Genomic DNA, 19,205 nt, shown 5'->3' on the forward strand with positions numbered 1-19,205 from the left:
AGGTTCTTGGCTAGGACAAGCTCCTCCCCAGCCTGTGCCCTACATAGCCCTGCAACAATTCCTTATACAGGAGGGGTGGGGAGTCCCCTGGGCTCACCTTTCCAAGGGGGTGGGCCTGAGCCAGGACTGTGTGTGTATATATCTGGCCATGACGAGGATGGCAGGGAGAAGGGGTTATAACAGGTCCACAGTGACTCATTAAGGTTTCTCCCTCATCCCTGGGGCCCATGGTGGCGTGAATGTGGTGCCAAGTGGATTGTCTGGTGCCTTTGCCCTTCCTAGAGACAGCAACAGGGCCCTGGGGTATGGTGGGGGAGTGACTGCTGTGTTGGCTCCTCCAAAGCCCAGGAGCTCTCAGACCAACCCCCAGAAACGGCCAGAGCCAACAACTACAAAAATAAAGAATTTATTTCCTATCCAAAAGTGAGCCCAGGGTCTTGGGTGGTTAAAGGAGAGCTGGAGACCAGGGCAAGTTTTGGAGAAGTCCAGGCCCTGAGTGAGACCATGTTGGAAACAGGAAGAACAGGCTTGGTTGAAGTCTGGGGGTGGAGGAAGGATAGGGAGTGCTGCTGGGACTGTTTTCAGTTGTTGGCAGCAGAAGAGACCACCGTGAGTGACAGCCTGCAGACAGACAGAAACAGAGATGTTGACAGACCCACGCCCAGGAATAGAAACAGACATTACTCAACCCAAAAAGCACTAGCCAGGCACAAGGACCTGGGAGCACCCTCTAAGGCAGGGGTTGCAAACTCAACCCCAGCCCCACCCCAGACATTCCAAATTGGGTAGGGCCCAGGAATCTGCATTTTAATAGGTTCTCAGGTAGCTCTGCTAGACACTCAAGTTTTGGGAACTCCAGTACCCACAGACATCAGAAAAAGATTTCAGTGGAGGAAAGGCAACTGGGTGTTAGGAGATGGTCCAGAAATGTGATGACTGTGAAGTAGAGTCTATAAAGGACAGTGGCCACCCAACCCCAGCCAATTGCTGATTATTATCAGTGGAATGTTGACCCAGGGTGCTCAGATGTTCTAAAATTTTTAGAGAATGTAGAATATGTTCTGGATTTTTATGTGACCTGTCCTTTTTTTAATGTTGACAATTAATTCATATGTTAAAAATGCTATGAAAGCCAAAAAATACATGTCTGGGGCCTTTGGTTTGTTTCCTGTGCGGGCGGCAGGATGAGGTGAGCCCCTCCAGCCTGGGCTGTTTGTGGGTGGCCTAAGAAGTCTTGAGATGCTGAAATGCCAGCCAGAATCTCAAACCTATCCATCTCTAGGTGACATGGCTCTCAGGGTCTCCAGCAGAGACCTGGGCACTGGGACAGAAGACCTCACAGTATCACTAAGCTATCTCCAGAACAGAATCCTGCAATCTATTGTTGTAGACACTGAGATCCTGCCCAATCTTGCCTCAGCCTTCATCTCCCAGGTTGGATCTGGGGCCCCTGCCCATCCCCTCTGCTCCCCCATCTCTACCTGCCTCCAGGTCCTGGGGAGAAAGTAGGACATCTCGTCTGCCTGTCTGTCCAGCCCAGTGGGCACCGCAGTCCATCTCATGCCTGCCGGGTTCCATAGCCTCAGGCATCTCCCCTCATAGAGGGGGAGGGTGGGGAAGGTTTGGAAAAGGGGATAGGGTCAGAGGTGACCACCCTTTGTTTAAAAAGTCCAGAAATGCACAGTCAACCAGACCAGCTGGTGGCTGCTGACCTCGAGACAGGAGGCCAAGGGACCCAGCTCCTCCCTGGATGGCAGGCAGCAATGCCCACCCCAGACAGGCCTGGGCCCGGGGCCTGGGTCAGTGGAATGTGTCTGACCTAGACCGAAAACTGTGCCTCGTGAGGCTTGGGGTTGAGGGTGAAGCCTCTGGCACTGGGGAGGGTCCCAGAGGGTCAGGTTCTGAGGGGTAGGGAGGCAGCATGGAAGGTCTCAGGTCCACAGGGGCGGCCCCCATCTCTGCTGTCCCCACAGTGGCTGGGCAGTGGACTTCAGCAAATGTAGTATCCTGGAGGCTGGGTGGTGGTCTGGACACACAGGGAGAGATGTGTGGTGGCCTCAGCTGGGGACAAGGAGGGCCTGGGGGCCAAGCTGAGACTGTTGGGTGGCCTGAGGGACACAGCCTGGCCTGCAGCAGACCCATCATGTGCCGCAGCTCCCGGCTAAGCTGAGACACTTCCTGATTGAGACGGGAGATCTGTTGGAAACACATCAAGCTGTTTCACAGGTACCACAATAATAACCAAGCACCCCCCTCTACAGTTTGCATGGCTATTTAACAACTACTCACGACTCAGGGCCACCCTGGGAAGAAGGCAGGGCAGGGGTTATTTTGACTTAGATGTAAATACCCCAGACTCTCCAAAAAGGATTTGGGGCAGCAGACATTGCTATTAACGCTGCCCCCCGCCCCCTGCTTTTATGATATGTAGAAAAATGTGCTCACAGAGGCCACACAACTATGAAGTGACACTGACAGCCTTACTTCAGATGATCCCATCACACAAGCTTAAGTGTCTATATTAGTGGTTTTCAAACTTTAGTGAGTACAGAAGCAACTGAGAAACTACAAAATGCAGAGTTCTGGGCCCCACCCTAGATATTCCAAATTGAGAGACCCAGAAATCTACATTTTAATAGGTTCTCTGGTAGTTCTGATAGACACTCAAGTTTCGGAAACACAGGCCTAAAAGAATTATGGGACCACTGAGGCAGTGAGCAGAGAAGTGGGATTTGCCCTTGATCTCCCAGAACCAGGGCTGGCCCCACCCCAGCCTGAGGGCCTGCCCCAGGCCAGGTGCTGCCCCAGCCCCAGGGCCCTCCCCAACCCTGGGCCCGCCCCAGCCCTCTGGGATGCCTGATGTTTATCAGTACAGAAGAAAGGCGGACTCCCAGAGGCTGGGCCTGCTCCCTCTGTGATGACAGTTCTGAGATCCCTTGGGGAGAAGGTGAAGGCGGCACCTGGCATACACGATCTGGGCTCTTCCTGGCCAGGATTCAGACATCTAGGTCCAGGTCTCCTGGGTCTGAAGGCCTCTCACCTTCCCTGTCCTCTGCCCCCCACATCTGCTTAGCCCTCATTTCCCAGGGCTGGGGTAAGGGAAAAGGACTTGAGCATCAAGACTTGGTATGGGTGTGTCCCCAGAAGGAGAGACTCCCATAGTGGTAGAGAGGGAAGAGGTCCTCTTTTCAGGTGGGAAAATCTGAGCCAGTTGGTGGAGGAGGGGTGCGGGGGGAGGGGAAGGACCAACTGTTACTGAGCATCTGTGGTGTGCCAGGGACTGGACCTGGCATGTGTGCACTCTCATTTCATCCTCAAGACTCTGGGAAAAAATATAATATTATTTTCTCCATTTTTAGATGAGGAAACTGAAGTTCAGAGTGGTTGTGGGACTTGCCCAGGGTCATCCAGCTATGGTGAATATTTGATTGAGGATTCTGGCTCCAGAACCCGAAATGCTCTTATATCAGGCACTTCTCTGATCCCAAGATGATATTCTCCAAGATAGGGGGGGAGGAGCCAGGCCAACACACCTCCTGGTTCAGCTTGCAGACCTTCTCCTTCACCTCCTCAGCCTCAGTGGCAGTTTCCCAGCTGGGCCTGGTCCCTACAGGCAGAATGGGGTGAGCGGATGCGAGTGAGTTCAGGGAGCATGAACACCTGAGCCTGTTATTTGGGCTAGACTCCTCCTGTCACTGGGTAGGCAGAGAGCAAAGGGAGAGAAAGCTCTGGGGTCAGGGAGATGAGAAACCCAAACTCTTCAGGCTGGTTTTGAGGCCCTATAACTCCCCCAGCCTCATCCTTCCCACCCCCCAGATCCAGGTACGAAGCTTCTCTTTGGAATCTGAACACAACATCCCTTTGGTTTTCATGCCTTTCAACAATTGTCCTGCTCCACCCTTCAAAATCCTACCTACCCTTTAAGAAGCAACCCACATGTCCTCTTCTCTAGGAGGGAGAGTTAGGGGCATCTTCCTCTCCTACCAGAGTCCTGTTCTTGTCTCAGGTGTGGTATTTAGCACCCAGTTCTGGGATTGTTTATCTGTGTACACAGGTGTCTCCCCTGCTAGCCTGATGTGGGCCAGGCCTGGCTTATCTCTGTATCCCCAGAAGGCCTGCTCCATGCACCCAGTGCATGGTAGGTTCCTACTAGAGGTGGGATGGCTGGATGAATGGGTAACTGAGTTGAAGTCCATTGCTGGTCCTTACCTGTAGGGGGCGCCTGTGAGCGGGGCCTTGGGTGCTCAGGCCTCCTGCTGAAGCGGAATGTAGAGGCCTCCGCTGTGCTGCCAGAATCCTCAATGCCGTCCACTATCCTGAGGACAGGGCAGTGCTCATCAGCACCATCGGGAGGGGCAAGGGCCAGAGCAGGGCAGGCAGGGGCTGAGTGGGAGCACCAGTGCCAGGGGCAGGGTCAGGGGTGGGAGCAGTGGCCAAAATGGGATGGGGTTGCAAGCTGCGACTGGAAGGGTGGGGTGGGCAGATGGGGCAGAGACAGGAAGGAGCACTGTTTGGAACCCTAGGGAGAGAGCCCAGAGAAGGTTCTAGAATCTAGTAAGGGTATGGGGAAGGCAGGAGAGGCTAGTGTCTCACCGGGGACTGAGGTCCGGAGGTCCAAAGGTTCCCAGTGGGGGAATGAGAAGCTGGGGGGGCTTCCAGACAGCAGAACACCTGGGGGGGCCGTGAGGGGAGGGGCTGTGGCCCTGGCCAGCCAGGGCAGGGGAAGGGGACGGGGATAAGGAAGGAGAGGAGACCAGGGCTGAGAATGGGGGCAGCTCCTCGCCCAAAAGGCTGACCAGGGAACCCCGAGGCCGTGCCGGGCTGAGGTTGGGCAGCAGGAGGGGCCGGCGGGGCCTGGGACCACCCCCAGGCTCCGTGCCACCCTCGGCCTCTGTGATGGATGGCAGCGTCTTGTCTGAGGAGGAGCCAAGGCTTTCTGAGCGGGGCTGTGGGCAGAGGGGGCAGCTGATGTGGCAGGACAGTGAACCACAGGCCCCTTCGCTAAGCAGCAGCCTTCGCCCCTCCCCTCCCCCTTCTCCCTGCAGCACAGGAGCCAAGGAGAGGTCCGCCCCCACCCTCTGCACCTCAGCCCGCCCAGGAAGGGGGTGTTACCTGGGAGAGGCGAGGGGATCGGGAAAAGCGGCCAAGGCCCTGTGGGGACATAGTGGGGTTCAAGCTGACGCCCACCTCCCCACGGCCCTGGGGCAGCCCCTCATCCCATTCCATAGTGTTTTGGCATTTAGAACGGGGCCTTTCTGTGGAACTGAACCAGACACCCTGACTCCAACTCAGAGGCACACTGAGTAGCAAAGGGACATTGAAAGGCAGCAAAAGACACAGGCCTGGCCCAGAGCCGAAAGCAAAGTGGGCTCAGGAAACATTTGGTGAGTGGAGAAGAGGAAGCCCCAGGCAACAACACCCAGTCCAGAGAGGGACTTGAAGAAGGAGCACAGGAGGGGTGCTGTTTCCAAAGGGAGTGTCCTGAAGGAGTCTGGAGTGAGGCTGGGCGTGGTCACAGGAGGTAGGTGAGTAGAGTTGGAAGTGGAGGGCGGTGAGAGGTGGGCCATGGGGCTGGGCAATGGCCAGTGGAGTGGGGTCAGGGAATTAAACACGTAAGGGGCACTGGAAGAGAGTGCCTGGGTTGAGGATGACATGTTCAGGGTGGAGAGACATGCATGAGACTCTCTGGCCAGGGGAGGTCTGCTTTGAAGGAAGGGACCTTGGAAGGGGTGGAGGCCATAGGGGTCTACATACACTGGTGTCTGAGCCCTGGCGCAGGTTGAAGGTGAGGTCCCGGGGCAGGCTGGCCCGGAAGGCAGCCCCATACTCAGGATAGAGCCTCAGGACCTCAGCCAGCCCTTGGCTGCTCAGCTGCTGCAGGCCACAGTAGGTCAATGCTTTCACGTCAGCGCTGGTCTTCAGCACACAGCTTGGGCCTGTCCCTGACCCAGGCTCCTGCCCTGGCTCAGGGATGTCGGCCCCAATCAGGTCCCCTTTCCCTGTGGGGAAGGGATGGGCACAGTCAGCTGGGGCAGTGGGACCAACAGGATAGTAGGGGGAGGTGGCCAGTGTGTTTGGAGGGTGGTTGAGGTGGGACAATCAATGGGATTGGTGGAAGTAATCAATAGAGTTGGGAAAGTGTCAGTGGAGGATGACACTGGTGACATTGGGAGACAGTCAGTGGAGGGTGTGAGTATGGTTGGAGGAATGAACAATTGGACGTCAATAAACAGTGGTCAGAGGGGTCAGTTAAAGGGTAAAGGTCAATGGAGTTTAGACTCATTGGAAAACGATCAGCTGAGTTGGGGGACAGCCACTGGGGAAGGGTTGATGGGTTGAGGGATGGCCAAGGAGATTAGGGGAGAGTCAGAGGGGAAGGTCAAAGAGGGATGGTGGTAAGTGAAGGGACCAAGAAAGAGTACTCCTTGGCAGGAATTCCAGGTACCCACAAGGGGTGTGCCGTTCCCTAGACTCCTGGCCATTCCCAAGACCTCTGGGGCGGGTCCTGGGGTACATGGTGGGTGGTGGTGGGGTCCTCACCCAGGATGGCCAGCACCATGTTGTCTCGGAGCACCTCAAGTGAGCCGGAGCAGACGTAGTAGTGCGCCTGGAGGGCGTCCCCACGGCGCAGCAGGTACTCGCCCGGAGCGCAAAACGAGGTCTTGATGTGCAGCGAGAGGGCCCGCAGGCAGCCCCTGCTTGCTGCTCCGAACAGCGGCAGCTGCAGGATCTCCCGATTCAGGTGCATAGCAATGTCAGCTCTCAGCTCGTCTGGGAAGTCACGCAGTAACTGCATAAGGGGCATAGGTCACTCTGGCCATCCCCTTGCAGCTACTACTCGGGTCTAAAAATGTGTTGATCGGTCTTCAAGGAGGGAGCCCCAACTTGCCCTCTGCTTTGAAGTCACCCATTCCGGACCTTCAGGGTGGCTTCCGTGTGTCTAACCTTAATTTTGTTGCTATGTGGACCTCCCAACCAGATTACTGGGGCACAGACCAGGTCTTCCCCCATCTGTTCACTGCCATGGCTACACACACTGGTCACTCATGCATATCCTGGTTACTCAACCCCACACATTCAACAGCCATCCCTGGAGGGTCAGCCTTCAACAAGGAGTCAGGAGACTAGGAGTCAGCTCTGCTCTTAGATCCCTATGGCCCTTGGGTAATCCATTTCCACTCTCTGGGCCTCAGTACCCCCGTCTGCAAAATACAGAGTGGTACTAGGTCTTGAGCATCTCCAGTGACCTCGTAGGGCCAAACTGAATGTTCACATCTCCATCCTCATATTACAGAGCCCCTTGGCCACTCTGGCATGTTGACCTCTCCCTCTTGTCCTCCCTGGGCTCCTCTGAGGGACTCTCTCCCTGTCCTCCTCCCGCCTCTCCAACTGCTCCTTCCTCACTTCCTCCCCAGGCCCCTCTTCCTCAGCCTGCCCCTCTCCTCGTGTCAACTTCCACACTGCCCCTGCATCATGGCAACCAGCCCTTTGACTCCCTACTGCCTGTGCACCCCGAGCCCTAACTCTGGGTCTAGACCTGATTTCTAAATATTTATTGGCCAACCTCTACCTGGACCTCCCCCACCCTCCTCATGGCCCAACCCCTGACTCCCACCTTTGTCCCTAAGCCTAGTCTTTCCCCTGGAATGCCTCCATCCCACCCCCTTGCCGGAGCTGGAACCCAGAACCACTCTGAGCTCCTCCCGGCAATCAGCTGGAGATCACCAAGTCCCATGGCTCCCACCCTCAGAAATACTTCAGCAATCCCAGATCCCGCCACCTTCCAGCCTAAACATTTTGTAGGATACATTCTAAATCCCAGGCCATTCCAGAGCTGGGCCTCCCTGCTTCCTCACTGGCATTCACCCCATTCCTGAAGGCTCACTAAACTACTTTCAGTTCCCCTGCTGAACTCCCTCCGCTGTTTTGGGGCACCACTTCCGGGCTTGTGTTCCTATTGCTCTTTCTGCCTGGAATGGTCTCCTGGTAGCTGGTGGATTTCCTTCTCGTCCTTTGTGATGTGTCCCTCTGTTGTGCCACCCTCTGTGACTTCTCCTGCCCAGACAGGATCAGGGCCCTACGGCACCCACATCCCTCCTTCTCAGCCCTATGCACTGCCCAGCGCTTTGGTCGCCTGCCTCCCTCACCATTCTGGAGTCTGAGGGCCAGGGCTGAGTGTAATCATCTCTAAGCTCCCTGTGCTCAGCACTGAGGCTGGCCCAAAGCAGGTGCTCAGAAAGTGTCGGCTGAAGAGAGAATGGCATTAGTGGAGGCCTGAGCTCCCTTTCAGATCCCATATTCAAGTGCAAAGAAAAAGGGATTTGGATTTGGGTGGGCGCGTGCCCTTGTGCACAGCGCCTCATCACCCTGGGCCCCGAGTGTCTCCATTCCAAACCGAAAGCCAGAGACCCCTTCCCCCTGCACTGCCATGCAGTGGGCCAGCGCTGGCTGGGGACTCTGCACACTACCTCATTGGCATCGATGCCGCTGTTGACAGCCCATGTGGTCTGGAAGTACTCCAGCATGCGCTGCTTGAGCGGTCGTGGCAGGCGGTGCACACGGATGAAGTCCTTGAGGTCCTTCATGCGGCTGTGGTAGAGCGAGCGGCGCGAGTACATGCGCTGGATGATGGCCGTCACGTTCCCGAACACCACGGCGTGCATCAGCGCTGCAGCAGTGGCGGCAGCCAGTCAGGGGCAGCCAACCCTCTAACCACCCGCCCTGCTCCCAAACCCACCCTGTCCTGGACGGGTCTGTGGGCTCCTGGGGAGGGGCAGGAGAGCTAGTGGGCTCCTGCGTGCCTACCTGGTGCTAGGCGCTAGGTTGGGGTGGGGAATAATAGGGAGTTGTCCAGAGATGGGTCAGACCCAGTGCACCTCTCATACCCCCCATTAGGCCATGAGCTTGGGTTTCCCATCCCCTTCGCAAGAGGCCTGTTTGTGGCATCCCCCAGGGCCAGCACATAGTGGGCACTGAGGAAACGTCAATGAATGAATGCATGTCTGTCTGGACTTGGGTAGACACCTTGACCTCTCTGTGCCTCAGTTTCCCCATGTGCACACTGGGCTTCACAGAGGCGCCCTGGGGCGTGGTGGGTCTGGCCTCACCTCCTATGAGCATAGTGCAGATGGAGAAGATCTTCTCGGCGTCGGTGTTGGCGCACACGTTGCCGAAGCCCACGCTGGTGAGGCTGCTCAGTGTGAAGTAGAGCGCAGCGATGTAGGCGCTGCGCCTCGATGGGCCACCTGCAGAGCCGTTGACGTAGGGCACCTCCAGCCGCTTGCCCAGCTCGTGCAGCCAGCCTGCGGAGTGGAGGCATGGAGGAAGCCCTGCCTGAGTGACCGGTGGAGAACCGGGATTCCCTGAGCTGCCTGCGCTTGACCTTGGGCCAGTATTTACATGGTCTGCACGGGTTGGCACAGGAAAGGTTTGGAGCAGCCTGTGCCTGTGCCTCCCACCATGAACTGGTTACAGTTGCAGTCCAAGGACACCAATTCCCTACACTGCTGACTGCTCAGGGGTCCCTTAAACTCTATAATATTTTATTGTGCACCTCCTGTGTACAAGGTGTTGGGACTTGACCAAGCCAGACACTCTCCCTGCCCTCGTGGAACTTCAAATCTGGAAGGGAGAGTGACATGAAATAAATTGTTACATGTGGGGCCGGGCGCAGTGGCTCACGCCTGTAATCCTAGCACTCTGGGAGGCCGAGGCGGGAGGATCGTTTGAGCTCATGAGTTCGAGACCAACCTGAGGAAGAGCAAGACCCCCATCTCTATTAAAACTAGAAAAAAATTAATTGGCCAACTAAAAATATATAGAAAAAATTAGCCGGGCATGGTGGCGCATGCCTGTAGTCCCAGATATTTGGGAGGCTGAGGCAGTAGGATCGCTTGAGCCCAGGAGTTTGAGGTTGCTGTGAGCTAGGCTGATGCCAAGGCACTCTAGCCTGGGCAACAGAGTGAGACCCTGCCTCAAAAATAAATAAATCATTACACGTGAGAGGTGAGTTACTAAAAGGGAAATACTGTATAGGGTATGTTAGGAATCCTAACAGGTTAGGGAGAGCCAACACAGTTGGCAGTAGGGGGGTGTGAAGGATGATTCCTGGGGGGTATCCCTTAGGACAGGGCATTTTGGTTAAGATTGCAAGGAACAGAAAAGTCACCTAGAAGAGAGGAGAGACAAGAGAGGGAGGATCCCAGAGAGGAAATCAGCATGTTCCAGGCCTAAAGTGAGAAGGCAATACGTCCTTGGTCCAGGAGGGAGGCCGGCGTGGTTGCATCACAGGGAGCATGGGAGAAACGGAGGGCAGGTGGGGACAGAGAGGGTGCAAGGCTGCCCAGGTGGGCACTGAGAGTGGACTTCATTCGGAGGGCAGTGAGGAGCCACTGAAGGAGTCCAGGCAGGGGTGTGGCAGATCAGTGTTGATTCTTAGAAGACCAATTTGGCTGTGGTGAGGAGGGGTGGGTGGGGATGCGAAGGGGGCAGGGAGGTCAGTAGGAGGCTATTGCACAAGGCTGGGCGAGAGAGGGAGGTGGGTAGACTGGGAAGGAGCAGAGGGATAGGAAGACGAGGACATCCCCCTCTGCCATCAGAGTGTTTCCTACACTGTATTTTCATCACCTATCACTGGTCTTGTTCCCTTGCTTGGCTGTGAGTTCCCCTGAAAGGCAGAGCCCTGTCTGCAAATCAACATTCCCATGCCTGATACAGCAAGCACTCAATGCATGTTTGTTGGATGAATGGAGGAATGTGGGATGGTGGGTGTGGGTGCTGGTGGAGGCATCAGCTTGGGGACAGGACAGGTGGACAGATGGTCAGTGACAATCTGGGGTCAGTGGCTCACCAATGTCCCAGAGCAGCGGGTCATTGGCCTCCATCTCCCGGCGCCCGATGACATACCAGATGCAGGCCATCCAGTGGGCAAGGAGCGCAAAGACGGACATGAGCAGCGTGAGCACCACGGCACTGCACTGCGAGTACCGCTCCAGCTTCTGCAGCAGCCGCAGCAGCCGCAGCAGCCGCACCGTCTTCAGCAGGTGCACCAGCGAGGTCTGCGGGGTGTGGCGGGGGTGCGGGAGTCAGCAGGCCCCGCTCCTCGGGGCCCTCACACCCCGTCCCCTCCCAGGGCCTTCCCACCAGACACTCTGGAGCCAGGGGAGGCTGCAACAGGAAAAACATCCCTGCTGTACTAAGAAAGTGGCCAGAAAATGCATCAGGGAGAGAATAATAATAAAACGAACAGTGGCTAACACTTGGTACTTCCTAATGGCGTCAGGCACTGTGCTAAACATTTGTAATCCTCGTTAAAAATTTTCAAAAATAGAAACAACCACTATGCCTTTAGTCCAATTATCACTGTAGTTCCCAATTTGCAGATGAATAAAGGCTCAGAGAGGCTAGTGACTTGCTCAAGGTCACATACCAAGGAAATGATGGAGTCACCCATCTGGGACTCAGGGTGGGTATGTCTGGGCTGCCTGACGCTGAAACCCATTTTGTGCTATGCTGCCTCTAAGCACTGTGGGATGGTGGAGGAGCCATTCCTGGTCAGAGCCAGGATGATCTCTGCAGATCCCCTGCTCGAAGCCTTAGTGTGCTAGGCACAACTGTGGACAGGAGCTGGTTGTCAATGATGACAGTTAGCAATGGTAATGGCGACCACTCTGGAGACACAGGGAAGCATGGTGGAGTCAGAACAGGCAAGAAGCTTGAGGACTGGGGAAGGTCTAGGGCCCCTTCCCCTTGTGGATCAGCTACAGAAGAGAGAATCACAGGGAAGAGCTGAGGGCCAGAGAGCAGGGACCGAGGGAGCCTGGGCTGCACTAGGGGACAAAGGAGCTAATGGCACCTAGTAAGGGTCCCGTGAACATTTACTAATGTCACTGCCACTACTATCTTAATTGTAATTTATTAATACTTCAACTAGCCCTTCTAATCTTGGAGATGAGGAGGGAGCAGGTGGGAGCTTCTCTGGGAGGGGGAGCTTGGCTACTAGGACTGGAAGCTCCAGGGCAGTGCCCAGGGAACTTGGCGTGAAGGCCCCTCATTGTCCCTTCCGGGGCCTCCAGGAGCACCCCCTGCACCCCTGGCCCTACACTGCTCCTGAACTACCTGGTGCAATTGTCTCTAATTTTAGGTGAAGAGGTGGCTCTGATTTCCACGTGGACCCTCTCCTGGGCTTAATGCCTGCCCTCAGCTCCCAGAGCTCCTGGCTACAAACTTGAGTCCTTCAGAGATTCCCCAGTCAGCCACCCCGGGCCCCAGTCCCTTGGGGACCCTCTTCTCATTCTCATGGACTAGAACATCCCAGGCCTGCCTCCATCTAGTCTGCAGTTCTGCCAGTGTCTACTCGTCCTGCCTCTGTCTGCCCCTCTCTGGCCCCTCATCTCACCTTAAGCCAGAGCATCTACTCAGGTACCCTGGCTACCTGGGAAGCAGGGTGGTATGTTGGAAAGAATACTAGAGCAGGAGTCTGCAGATCTGGTTCTAATTGCCTGCCTGCCACTGCTAGCTGTGACTTTGAGCAAGTCACTTAACCTCTCTGAGCCCTTTCACCTACCTCTGAAAAAGAAGGATAAGAGAATCTGCCCTGAAGGAGTAGTGGGAGGCCCCATGTGATGATGTGTGTGAAAGAAAACAGTGAACTGCAAAGGGCTCCCAAAGGTACTAGGGGAGGAGGGACTGCCTGAGAGGAGGTGCAGGGGCCTCTCTGCAGCTCTCCCTCTCCCCAGCTGGTACTGCCCAGTGGGCACACAGGGGTGGGCGCACTCCTGGGGAGGGGTGGGGAGCTCTGCGCAGAATGGCTGGAGCCTCAGGGCAGACGTACACACATGCACGTGTGTGGAAACTTGCACACACGTGTGCACAGCTAGGAGCGGAGGCCCACAGCCCGTTGGCGGCTAGTTAAATTCGGCTGCGTGTAGGTGGTTTCCTGCTATAGCTGAGTGCAGCGGGGAGAGCACACAAGGAAACTGCTCCCCACTTCCCCACCCAACAGTGGAGGGGGTCTGGGGACACAGGGTGGGACTGCCTCACCCTGGACTTGAGAAGACCTGCCATCTGCCAGCTGGGTCCACAACTTGCCACTCAGGGCACCTCCAGGCAGTCCCCAGGGAGCTAGGAGGACACAGGTGCTGGCATTCTCTGCTTCCAAATGCACCCCAAAGCCTCTACCTCCTTGTCTTGGCTTACTATGCTCCCTGCAAATGCTCTCGCTCCTCATCTCCTGCCAGCCATTCCTACTCACCCTTTAAGGTCTAGCTCTGCTCCCACCTCCCGCAAGAAGTCTTCCCAGACCACTCCAGCCTCTGCCCCACTGGGGCGCTTTTGCCTCCCAGGTGCTATCTAGATTTGAGGTCATTTTTATGCATGCTCAGGTTCCAGCCTGGAATTCCAAGGTCAGCTCAGCCCCCATGCAGCAATATGTGGGCCCCATTCTCCACCCCCGCCGATCACCTCTTCTGTCCCTGATGTCCCCTCCAGTATTCCTGCCCCCTACCAGTTTAGTTGCTTAGAGTCTGAATCCATGTTCCTTTTCCCCACAGTGACCAGGCCCCACATAGTGCTCTGCAGACAGCTAAATGCTCATCAGTTGTTTGTTAAATAAAAATGTGAAAAGTACCACTCATTGGCATCAGACCAATGCCGCCTTGGTAGCCATAGTTAGCTTTTCATTTGTCTCAGCTTCCCTCAAGACTGTGAGCTGAGCTCCCCGGGAGCACAGACCCTCTCGGATTCTCCCAGTACCTAGCACAGGGCTATGCCCACGGCAAGTGCCTGATAAATATTTGCAGATGGATTGATGGGAAGGATTGCATCTGGGTTTGGGGTTGGGGCCCTAATGGGAGAGGCTTGGCTGAAATTGGGAGGCTAGGCTGCATGGCAGGATGGGGTCACTCACCACGGTGATGTTGAAGACATAAAGCAGGTCAAAGGGCAGAGCAGCAATAAGGTCGACGAAGAACCAGGTGGCCAGGTAGTGGAGGCCAATGGAACGAGGAGCAGAGATCACCTGGCCGGACTGGGACACATAGGTGGTGCGGAAGTTCAGGATGATATCTGGGGGTGCAAGAGGCTATTACTGGGGGACCTTGGCCTGGGGCCAAGGAACCGGGAAAGCTGGGAACAAGCCTTGGAGAGCCAGAATGAAGGAGGGGCAGGAATGGAGACGACAGCTTGGGCTTCTGGTCCTTAGGGAGGAGAGGTCACAAGGCTGAAGGCTGCAGGGGCCAGGGTATATGGGCCACAGGGACTTAGAAGACCCAGAAAGGGATGGGCTCTGAATGCCTGGGTCCTGCAGGGCCAGGATGGATTGAGGCTTGGCTGAGTGGGTCCCCCCCAGCCCACCCACCGGGGGGGGGGGTGAGGTAGAGGGTCTGACCCAGGATGAAGAGCATCTCCACGGCGATGTCGCTGACAAGGGTGTTTCGGGAAGTGATGGGAGAGTCGTCATCGCCAGAGAAGCAGACATTGTAGGGGACGGTGACCGCAACGTAGAAGGTGGCGAGGAGGATGAGGCCATCCCAGATGGCCTTGGGGACGCTGTAGTGCAGGAGGAGGCAGCGGGCCCCCCCAACGGAGGCCACCTTGTACTCGGGCACTGATGGCTTTGGCTCAAACACATTCTAAGGGGAGAGGGATGATGGTTGGGGACACTTTGGAGAAAGAGAGCCAAGGCTGGGGGGAGGGAGAGGCAGGGATGGTGACAGGGGAAGGTGGGCACTGCAAGGGCAACCATGGGAGGAGATAGAAGGTGCAGGAGCAGGGTTCAGAAGCTGGCACTGATATTCCTTCCCCCTGCCAATCTACCGCCCAGGCCCCCTTTTGAACCAATCACGTTCTGTGTGGGTATTTATAAGGCTTGACTCTCACCCTATTTGAGAAGAAGATTATAATAGATTGGGCACATCAGCATAGCTGTAGCTTGAGGGGTCACTAACTTCTCCCTCAAGTTCTTCCTGGGGGCTTTCTCTCCAGGACCATGTGATTTCACCCCCCAAGACAACCCTATCACCCAGGGGTGGGTGATGTAATTGCTGCTAAAGCCCCATCCTGTGACATCATCAGAGCACAGTAATGCCAATCACCTAAGGAAGCAAGGGAGGAGGTGGGGATGGAAGGAGGTAGGTGGGGGAAATGGGTGGGCAGAGGGAAAAACCCATGGATAGAAACCAGACAGGGAAACAGGAGACTAGCAGGGGTGCCTAAAAATCAAGGCTGGAGGACTTGGGAGATGTTGGGATGGGACTGGGACTCACATTATTGGTCTTCATGCCTCCCTGGCCCCGGCGGCCAAAGTGGCCGGTCAGTCGGTGTAGGACAGTACGGCTCTGCCTTCTGGCAGACTGAAGTTTTGACCTGGCTCCTCTCCTGCCGAGGGAGTTTTCTGTTGGGGAAAAAGGTGTGGAGATAAGTTAGGGTGCATCCCATGAGGCTGGGTAGGGAGAGATTTTATGTGACCTTGGGTAAGGACTTCTGACCATTCACACCTCCTGCCCAGACTTGCAGTTACCATGATTACTGTCCCCATGGCCTCCTTGGGGGCCAAGTCCTGGGCTTCCACTCTGAGTGATGTCCTTGAAGGAAAATAGGAACAGCACAACCTCCCCCATCTCATTCTTGATGGGCAGCATGTCCAGGAGGCACCAAAAGGCCGAACCTGCAGGCATGGAGAGAGGGAGGGAGGAGTGTGAGCAGCCCCGTGGCCTGCCTTTCTCCCCAGTCTGCCTTGGTTGCTAGACACAAAGAGATTGGCAAATGTTTAGAGCTGAAAGGAACCCTAGAGATTCTGTCAGCTGATGCCTTCATCTTTCATATGGGGGAACTGAAGCCCAGAGAGAGTCAGGGATGCATTCAGTCACACAAGCAGCCTGTGGCAGTGTGAGCACACGCACCCAGACGTCTACTGTGCCCAGTGCACAATGGGGTAAGGCCCAGGGTCTGGGCAGGGCTACTGGGCAGGTCTGGCCCCTCACCATCCTTGCGGTAGAAGCAGATTTCAGCCCGGTGCTCTTGGTGGCCCTCCAGGGCTTTGTGTAGTCGCTGCAGGGCTGGCTCACTGGTCTCTGGACCGTAGAGGAAACGGCAGCTGCAGGTTTTCTGCATGACCTCAGTGCGACCGTAGCCTGTGAGCTCGCAGAAGCCGTCGGAGCAGTACACAATGGGAAAGCCCCGTGGGCCCTGTGCGTTGGCCAGCAGGAAGTTGCTGTCTGTGGGAAGAAGAGGTCAAGGTCAGCGCAAGCCCAGGAGTGGAGAAACAGCTCCCAGGTGGGCAGCACATCCCCTAAGTTGAAGTTAGAGGTCACAGAGCCAGAAGCTTCCCATGCTTTCATGTGGTTCCTAATCCCCCTGTGGGATATTCTGAAATGGGAGTAAGAAGAGATAGAGCAAAGGGACGAGGACTCAATGGTGGCCTCAAACTGAAGCAGGGACTACTTGAGAGTTGGAGAAGCAACCCCACGAGGTTACACAGTGTACTGCATAAGGCTAAATACACTACTGTAGAAGGTAGCATAGCACGGTGAGTAGGAGCCTGGGCTCCTGCACCCCTCCCCTGCCACTTACTGACTGTGTGTCCTTGGGCAAGTTAATTATCTCTTCTGTGCCTCAGCTTCCTTATCTGCAAAATGGGGCATAATAGACCTTCCTCACATGGTGGTTGTGAGCGTTACATGAGTTAACTTGGAGAGGACAAGTCATGGCACAGGGTAAGAGCTACCCTGAGGTGGCGAAATGATTCCCCCATTGCTTGGCTTTCAAAGCCGCCATCTTGTCATCCCAACAGAGTGAGCAGGGCAAAGATTCTGGTGCTATCACACTCATTTTACTGACAGGAAACCAAAAGGCAGAGATTATCCAAACTCACATATCTCCTTAGTGGGGGGGGGGGGGGGGGAAAGACAGTGATGAGTAGTGTCCTCCTTCCCTGCCTTCCAGGAAAGGTTCAGTTTTTAGCATTCCTTTAGCTATTTTCAGGGGGTCTGTCCCCAGGGCTCAAAGTCTGACATATTGAGGGGTGTAGCTCCAGCAACCCCCAGCAGCAGAACCTGAGCTGGCTCCCTCTGGCTCCAGTGGGTGGGAGGCCAGAGGGGGGCTCCTGTGGGCCAATCAGGGACAAAGTCTCAGCTAAGGGATGGGGCCTGAGACACAACCAGTCCTGGGGCGCTAAGAGGGGTCACTGTCTGGGGGCTGATGGAGACACTGAAGGTGCCTGGCAGGCACTGGGCTCTGGGCACAGCCTCCTTCTTCTATCCCAGGGCCTGTTGCCCCGGTGATGGGCGCTATGGAAACAAGGGAGGTGTGTGGGGGAGGGGGGAAGGCGGGTAGAGCCCCGCGGCTCGGTTTCCGCCCTCGGGTACCGCTCCCCCACCCTCTAGATCCCGGCCGGGGTTCCCAGGGGAGGCAGGTTCCAGTGTTGGAAGAGGGAATGGCGGGAGAAGAGGCGGGGAAGGAGCGATGTGGCTGTCCAAGGTGCTGAACCTGGAACCCAAGCAGGGGTGGGCGAGCAGGAAGTTCCCTCCGTGGCACGGACAGCCCCCCTCCTCCTGCCTCACCCACTTTAGACACAGACGCCTCACGATTTGGGGGCGTGTGACCTTAATCCAAGCTGGGTCCTGCCGAGTCTGATCTTGTCTCCTTTTTTATGGAGGAAGTGGGAGCTGGAGTCGTCTGGGAGTGGACCCCAGACCGCCCAGCTACTTCGTCTGTCCCACTTCCATGTCTCAAATACCCCCATACACACCCCCAGCACTGCGCTGCCCGGGAGTGGGCGGCTCCCAAGGCCCCTCCTCTGTTTCGCTGCACAAAGAGCCTCTCCTGCCTCGAGTCACACCCCCTAACCTCGGCTCCCCCCACACCGGGCCCCGTGCTCTTGGCCCTTTCCCCTCCTCCCCTCGCAGGGCGCTACCCGCCCTGTTCCTTCACAAGATGCGGCTTCGGGAGTTCCTAGACCCTCAACTCCATTCTCTCTGCTCGCCGGGGGTCTCACCACATCAGGAGACCCGAGCTGGCCCCCAAGGAGACTTGGCCTTCCGCTTGAGCCCCCAGCCTCCGCCCCACTCACGCGTGCCGTCAAAGCGGGTGGCGATGGTGTCCAGGAAGGTGTTTTGCGGGGCCAGCAACCCCTTCATGACCGGCATGGCCCCGGGGCGCGGGTTCGAGGCACGGCGCCGGTGAGCTTTCAGCGCGGCCGGGCCGGAGGGGGCGCGCTGCTGGAGGGGCCCGGGCGCCCCATGCGCCCGCCTGCCTCCTCCCCTCTTTCTCGCCGCTGCTGCCGCCGCCTCCTCTCCGCTCCGAACCCCGTAGCTCTCAGCTCAGCTCAGCACTGCCTGGGTTCCCCCCCTACCTCCCCACGGGCCAGGTTCTTCCCCTCGGGCTCGGCCCGCACCCGCCACGTGGCCCCGCACGGGGAGGGGCCGCTAGCGACACCCGCACACCCCTGGGCGGCCCTCCTCCCGGAGGGGAGCGGCCCACGCGTGTCTCTTGGGGAGAAAATTCGGGACACGCCCACCGGGGAGGGGGGGAGCCTGAAGTGGCGGGGCGGGGCTTGAACGTCAGACACGCCCTCTTTCCAGCTGGCCACGCCCCACACGTGGTTCCCTGGCTGCTCCTTGTGGCTCCACCTGGTGGGTTTTCCCGCGTGCCGCCCACGCTGGGGCTGGTGTCTGGTTCACAGTGCCGCCTGCTGGAGTCAGGGTATTTCGCAGCACCCCTAGCCTTGTTGCTCCAGTGTGAGACAGCAAGGGTTAAAAGGCTAGTTTTGCTGGCGGAGAATCCACAGACAGGAAGACTTGGAACCCCAACTCCTAGAAAGCACCGCTAACTCTCGCCTTCTGCCTCAGTTTGCCTAGGGGCACCCTGGCGAACTCTGCATCTGAGCCCAGTGGGGCGGAATGAAAAGAGCTCTGGAGTCCACCGTGTAGAGACCCAGCTCCTCACACTAATTGTGTGACAGCCTCTCCAAGCCTCACGTTCCTCAACTGTAAAATAGAGCTAATAATTCTTACCTCGTGCAGCTGTTGTGAGAATTTAATAGCATAATGCATGTCGTTGGCACAAAATAAGTGTCTTGGAGGGCAATGGCCTCCCTGTTCTTCTTGTTCCTATCATGTTGGCTTAATCCTCTCTGCTGCCCTTCAAGTGGAAGAAAGGTTGGAGCGAGTTTGAGACTGAGAAAGATAGTTTGGAGGTGGCACAATCCT

General features: G+C 56.6%; 1 protein-coding gene across 1 annotated transcript; it reads right to left on the reverse strand.

The window, feature by feature from the left end:
* Positions 1–1,493: 1,493 nt before the first annotated feature.
* On the reverse strand, positions 1,494–18,378 carry KCNH4 (potassium voltage-gated channel subfamily H member 4). Its single transcript, XM_012743237.2, has 16 exons — positions 18,068–18,378; positions 15,981–16,214; positions 15,518–15,664; positions 15,264–15,391; positions 14,387–14,630; positions 13,907–14,064; positions 10,850–11,057; positions 9,108–9,302; positions 8,469–8,668; positions 6,541–6,790; positions 5,755–5,999; positions 5,113–5,151; positions 4,594–4,946; positions 4,210–4,316; positions 3,534–3,607; positions 1,494–2,196 (listed from the first exon to the last, which is right to left on the reverse strand). Exons 1-16 carry the CDS (start codon positions 18,141–18,143, stop codon positions 1,801–1,803), a joined length of 3,054 nt encoding a protein of 1,017 aa, XP_012598691.2. The 5' UTR covers positions 18,144–18,378; the 3' UTR covers positions 1,494–1,800.
* Between the last annotated feature and the right edge of the window lie 827 nt (positions 18,379–19,205).

The sequence above is a fragment of the Microcebus murinus genome, chromosome 18 (genome assembly GCF_040939455.1).
Source record: "Microcebus murinus isolate Inina chromosome 18, M.murinus_Inina_mat1.0, whole genome shotgun sequence".
NCBI classification, from domain to species: domain Eukaryota; kingdom Metazoa; phylum Chordata; class Mammalia; order Primates; family Cheirogaleidae; genus Microcebus; species Microcebus murinus.

What these genes read in the sequence shown, in the direction of transcription:
- KCNH4 (XM_012743237.2), bottom strand. Translation starts at nt 18,143, where the DNA reads ATGCCGGTCATGAAGGGGTTGCTGGCCCCGCAAAACACCTTCCTGGAC. An exon ending in CTGCTTCTACCGCAAGGATG is followed by an intron (nt 15,665 to 15,980) that starts GTGAGGGGCCAG and finishes CCATGCCTGCAG; the next exon opens with GTTCGGCCTTTTGGTGCCTC. An exon ending in TCTGCAAGCTGAACCAGGAG is followed by an intron (nt 2,197 to 3,533) that starts GTGTGTTGGCCT and finishes TGTTTCCAACAG; the next exon opens with ATCTCCCGTCTCAATCAGGA.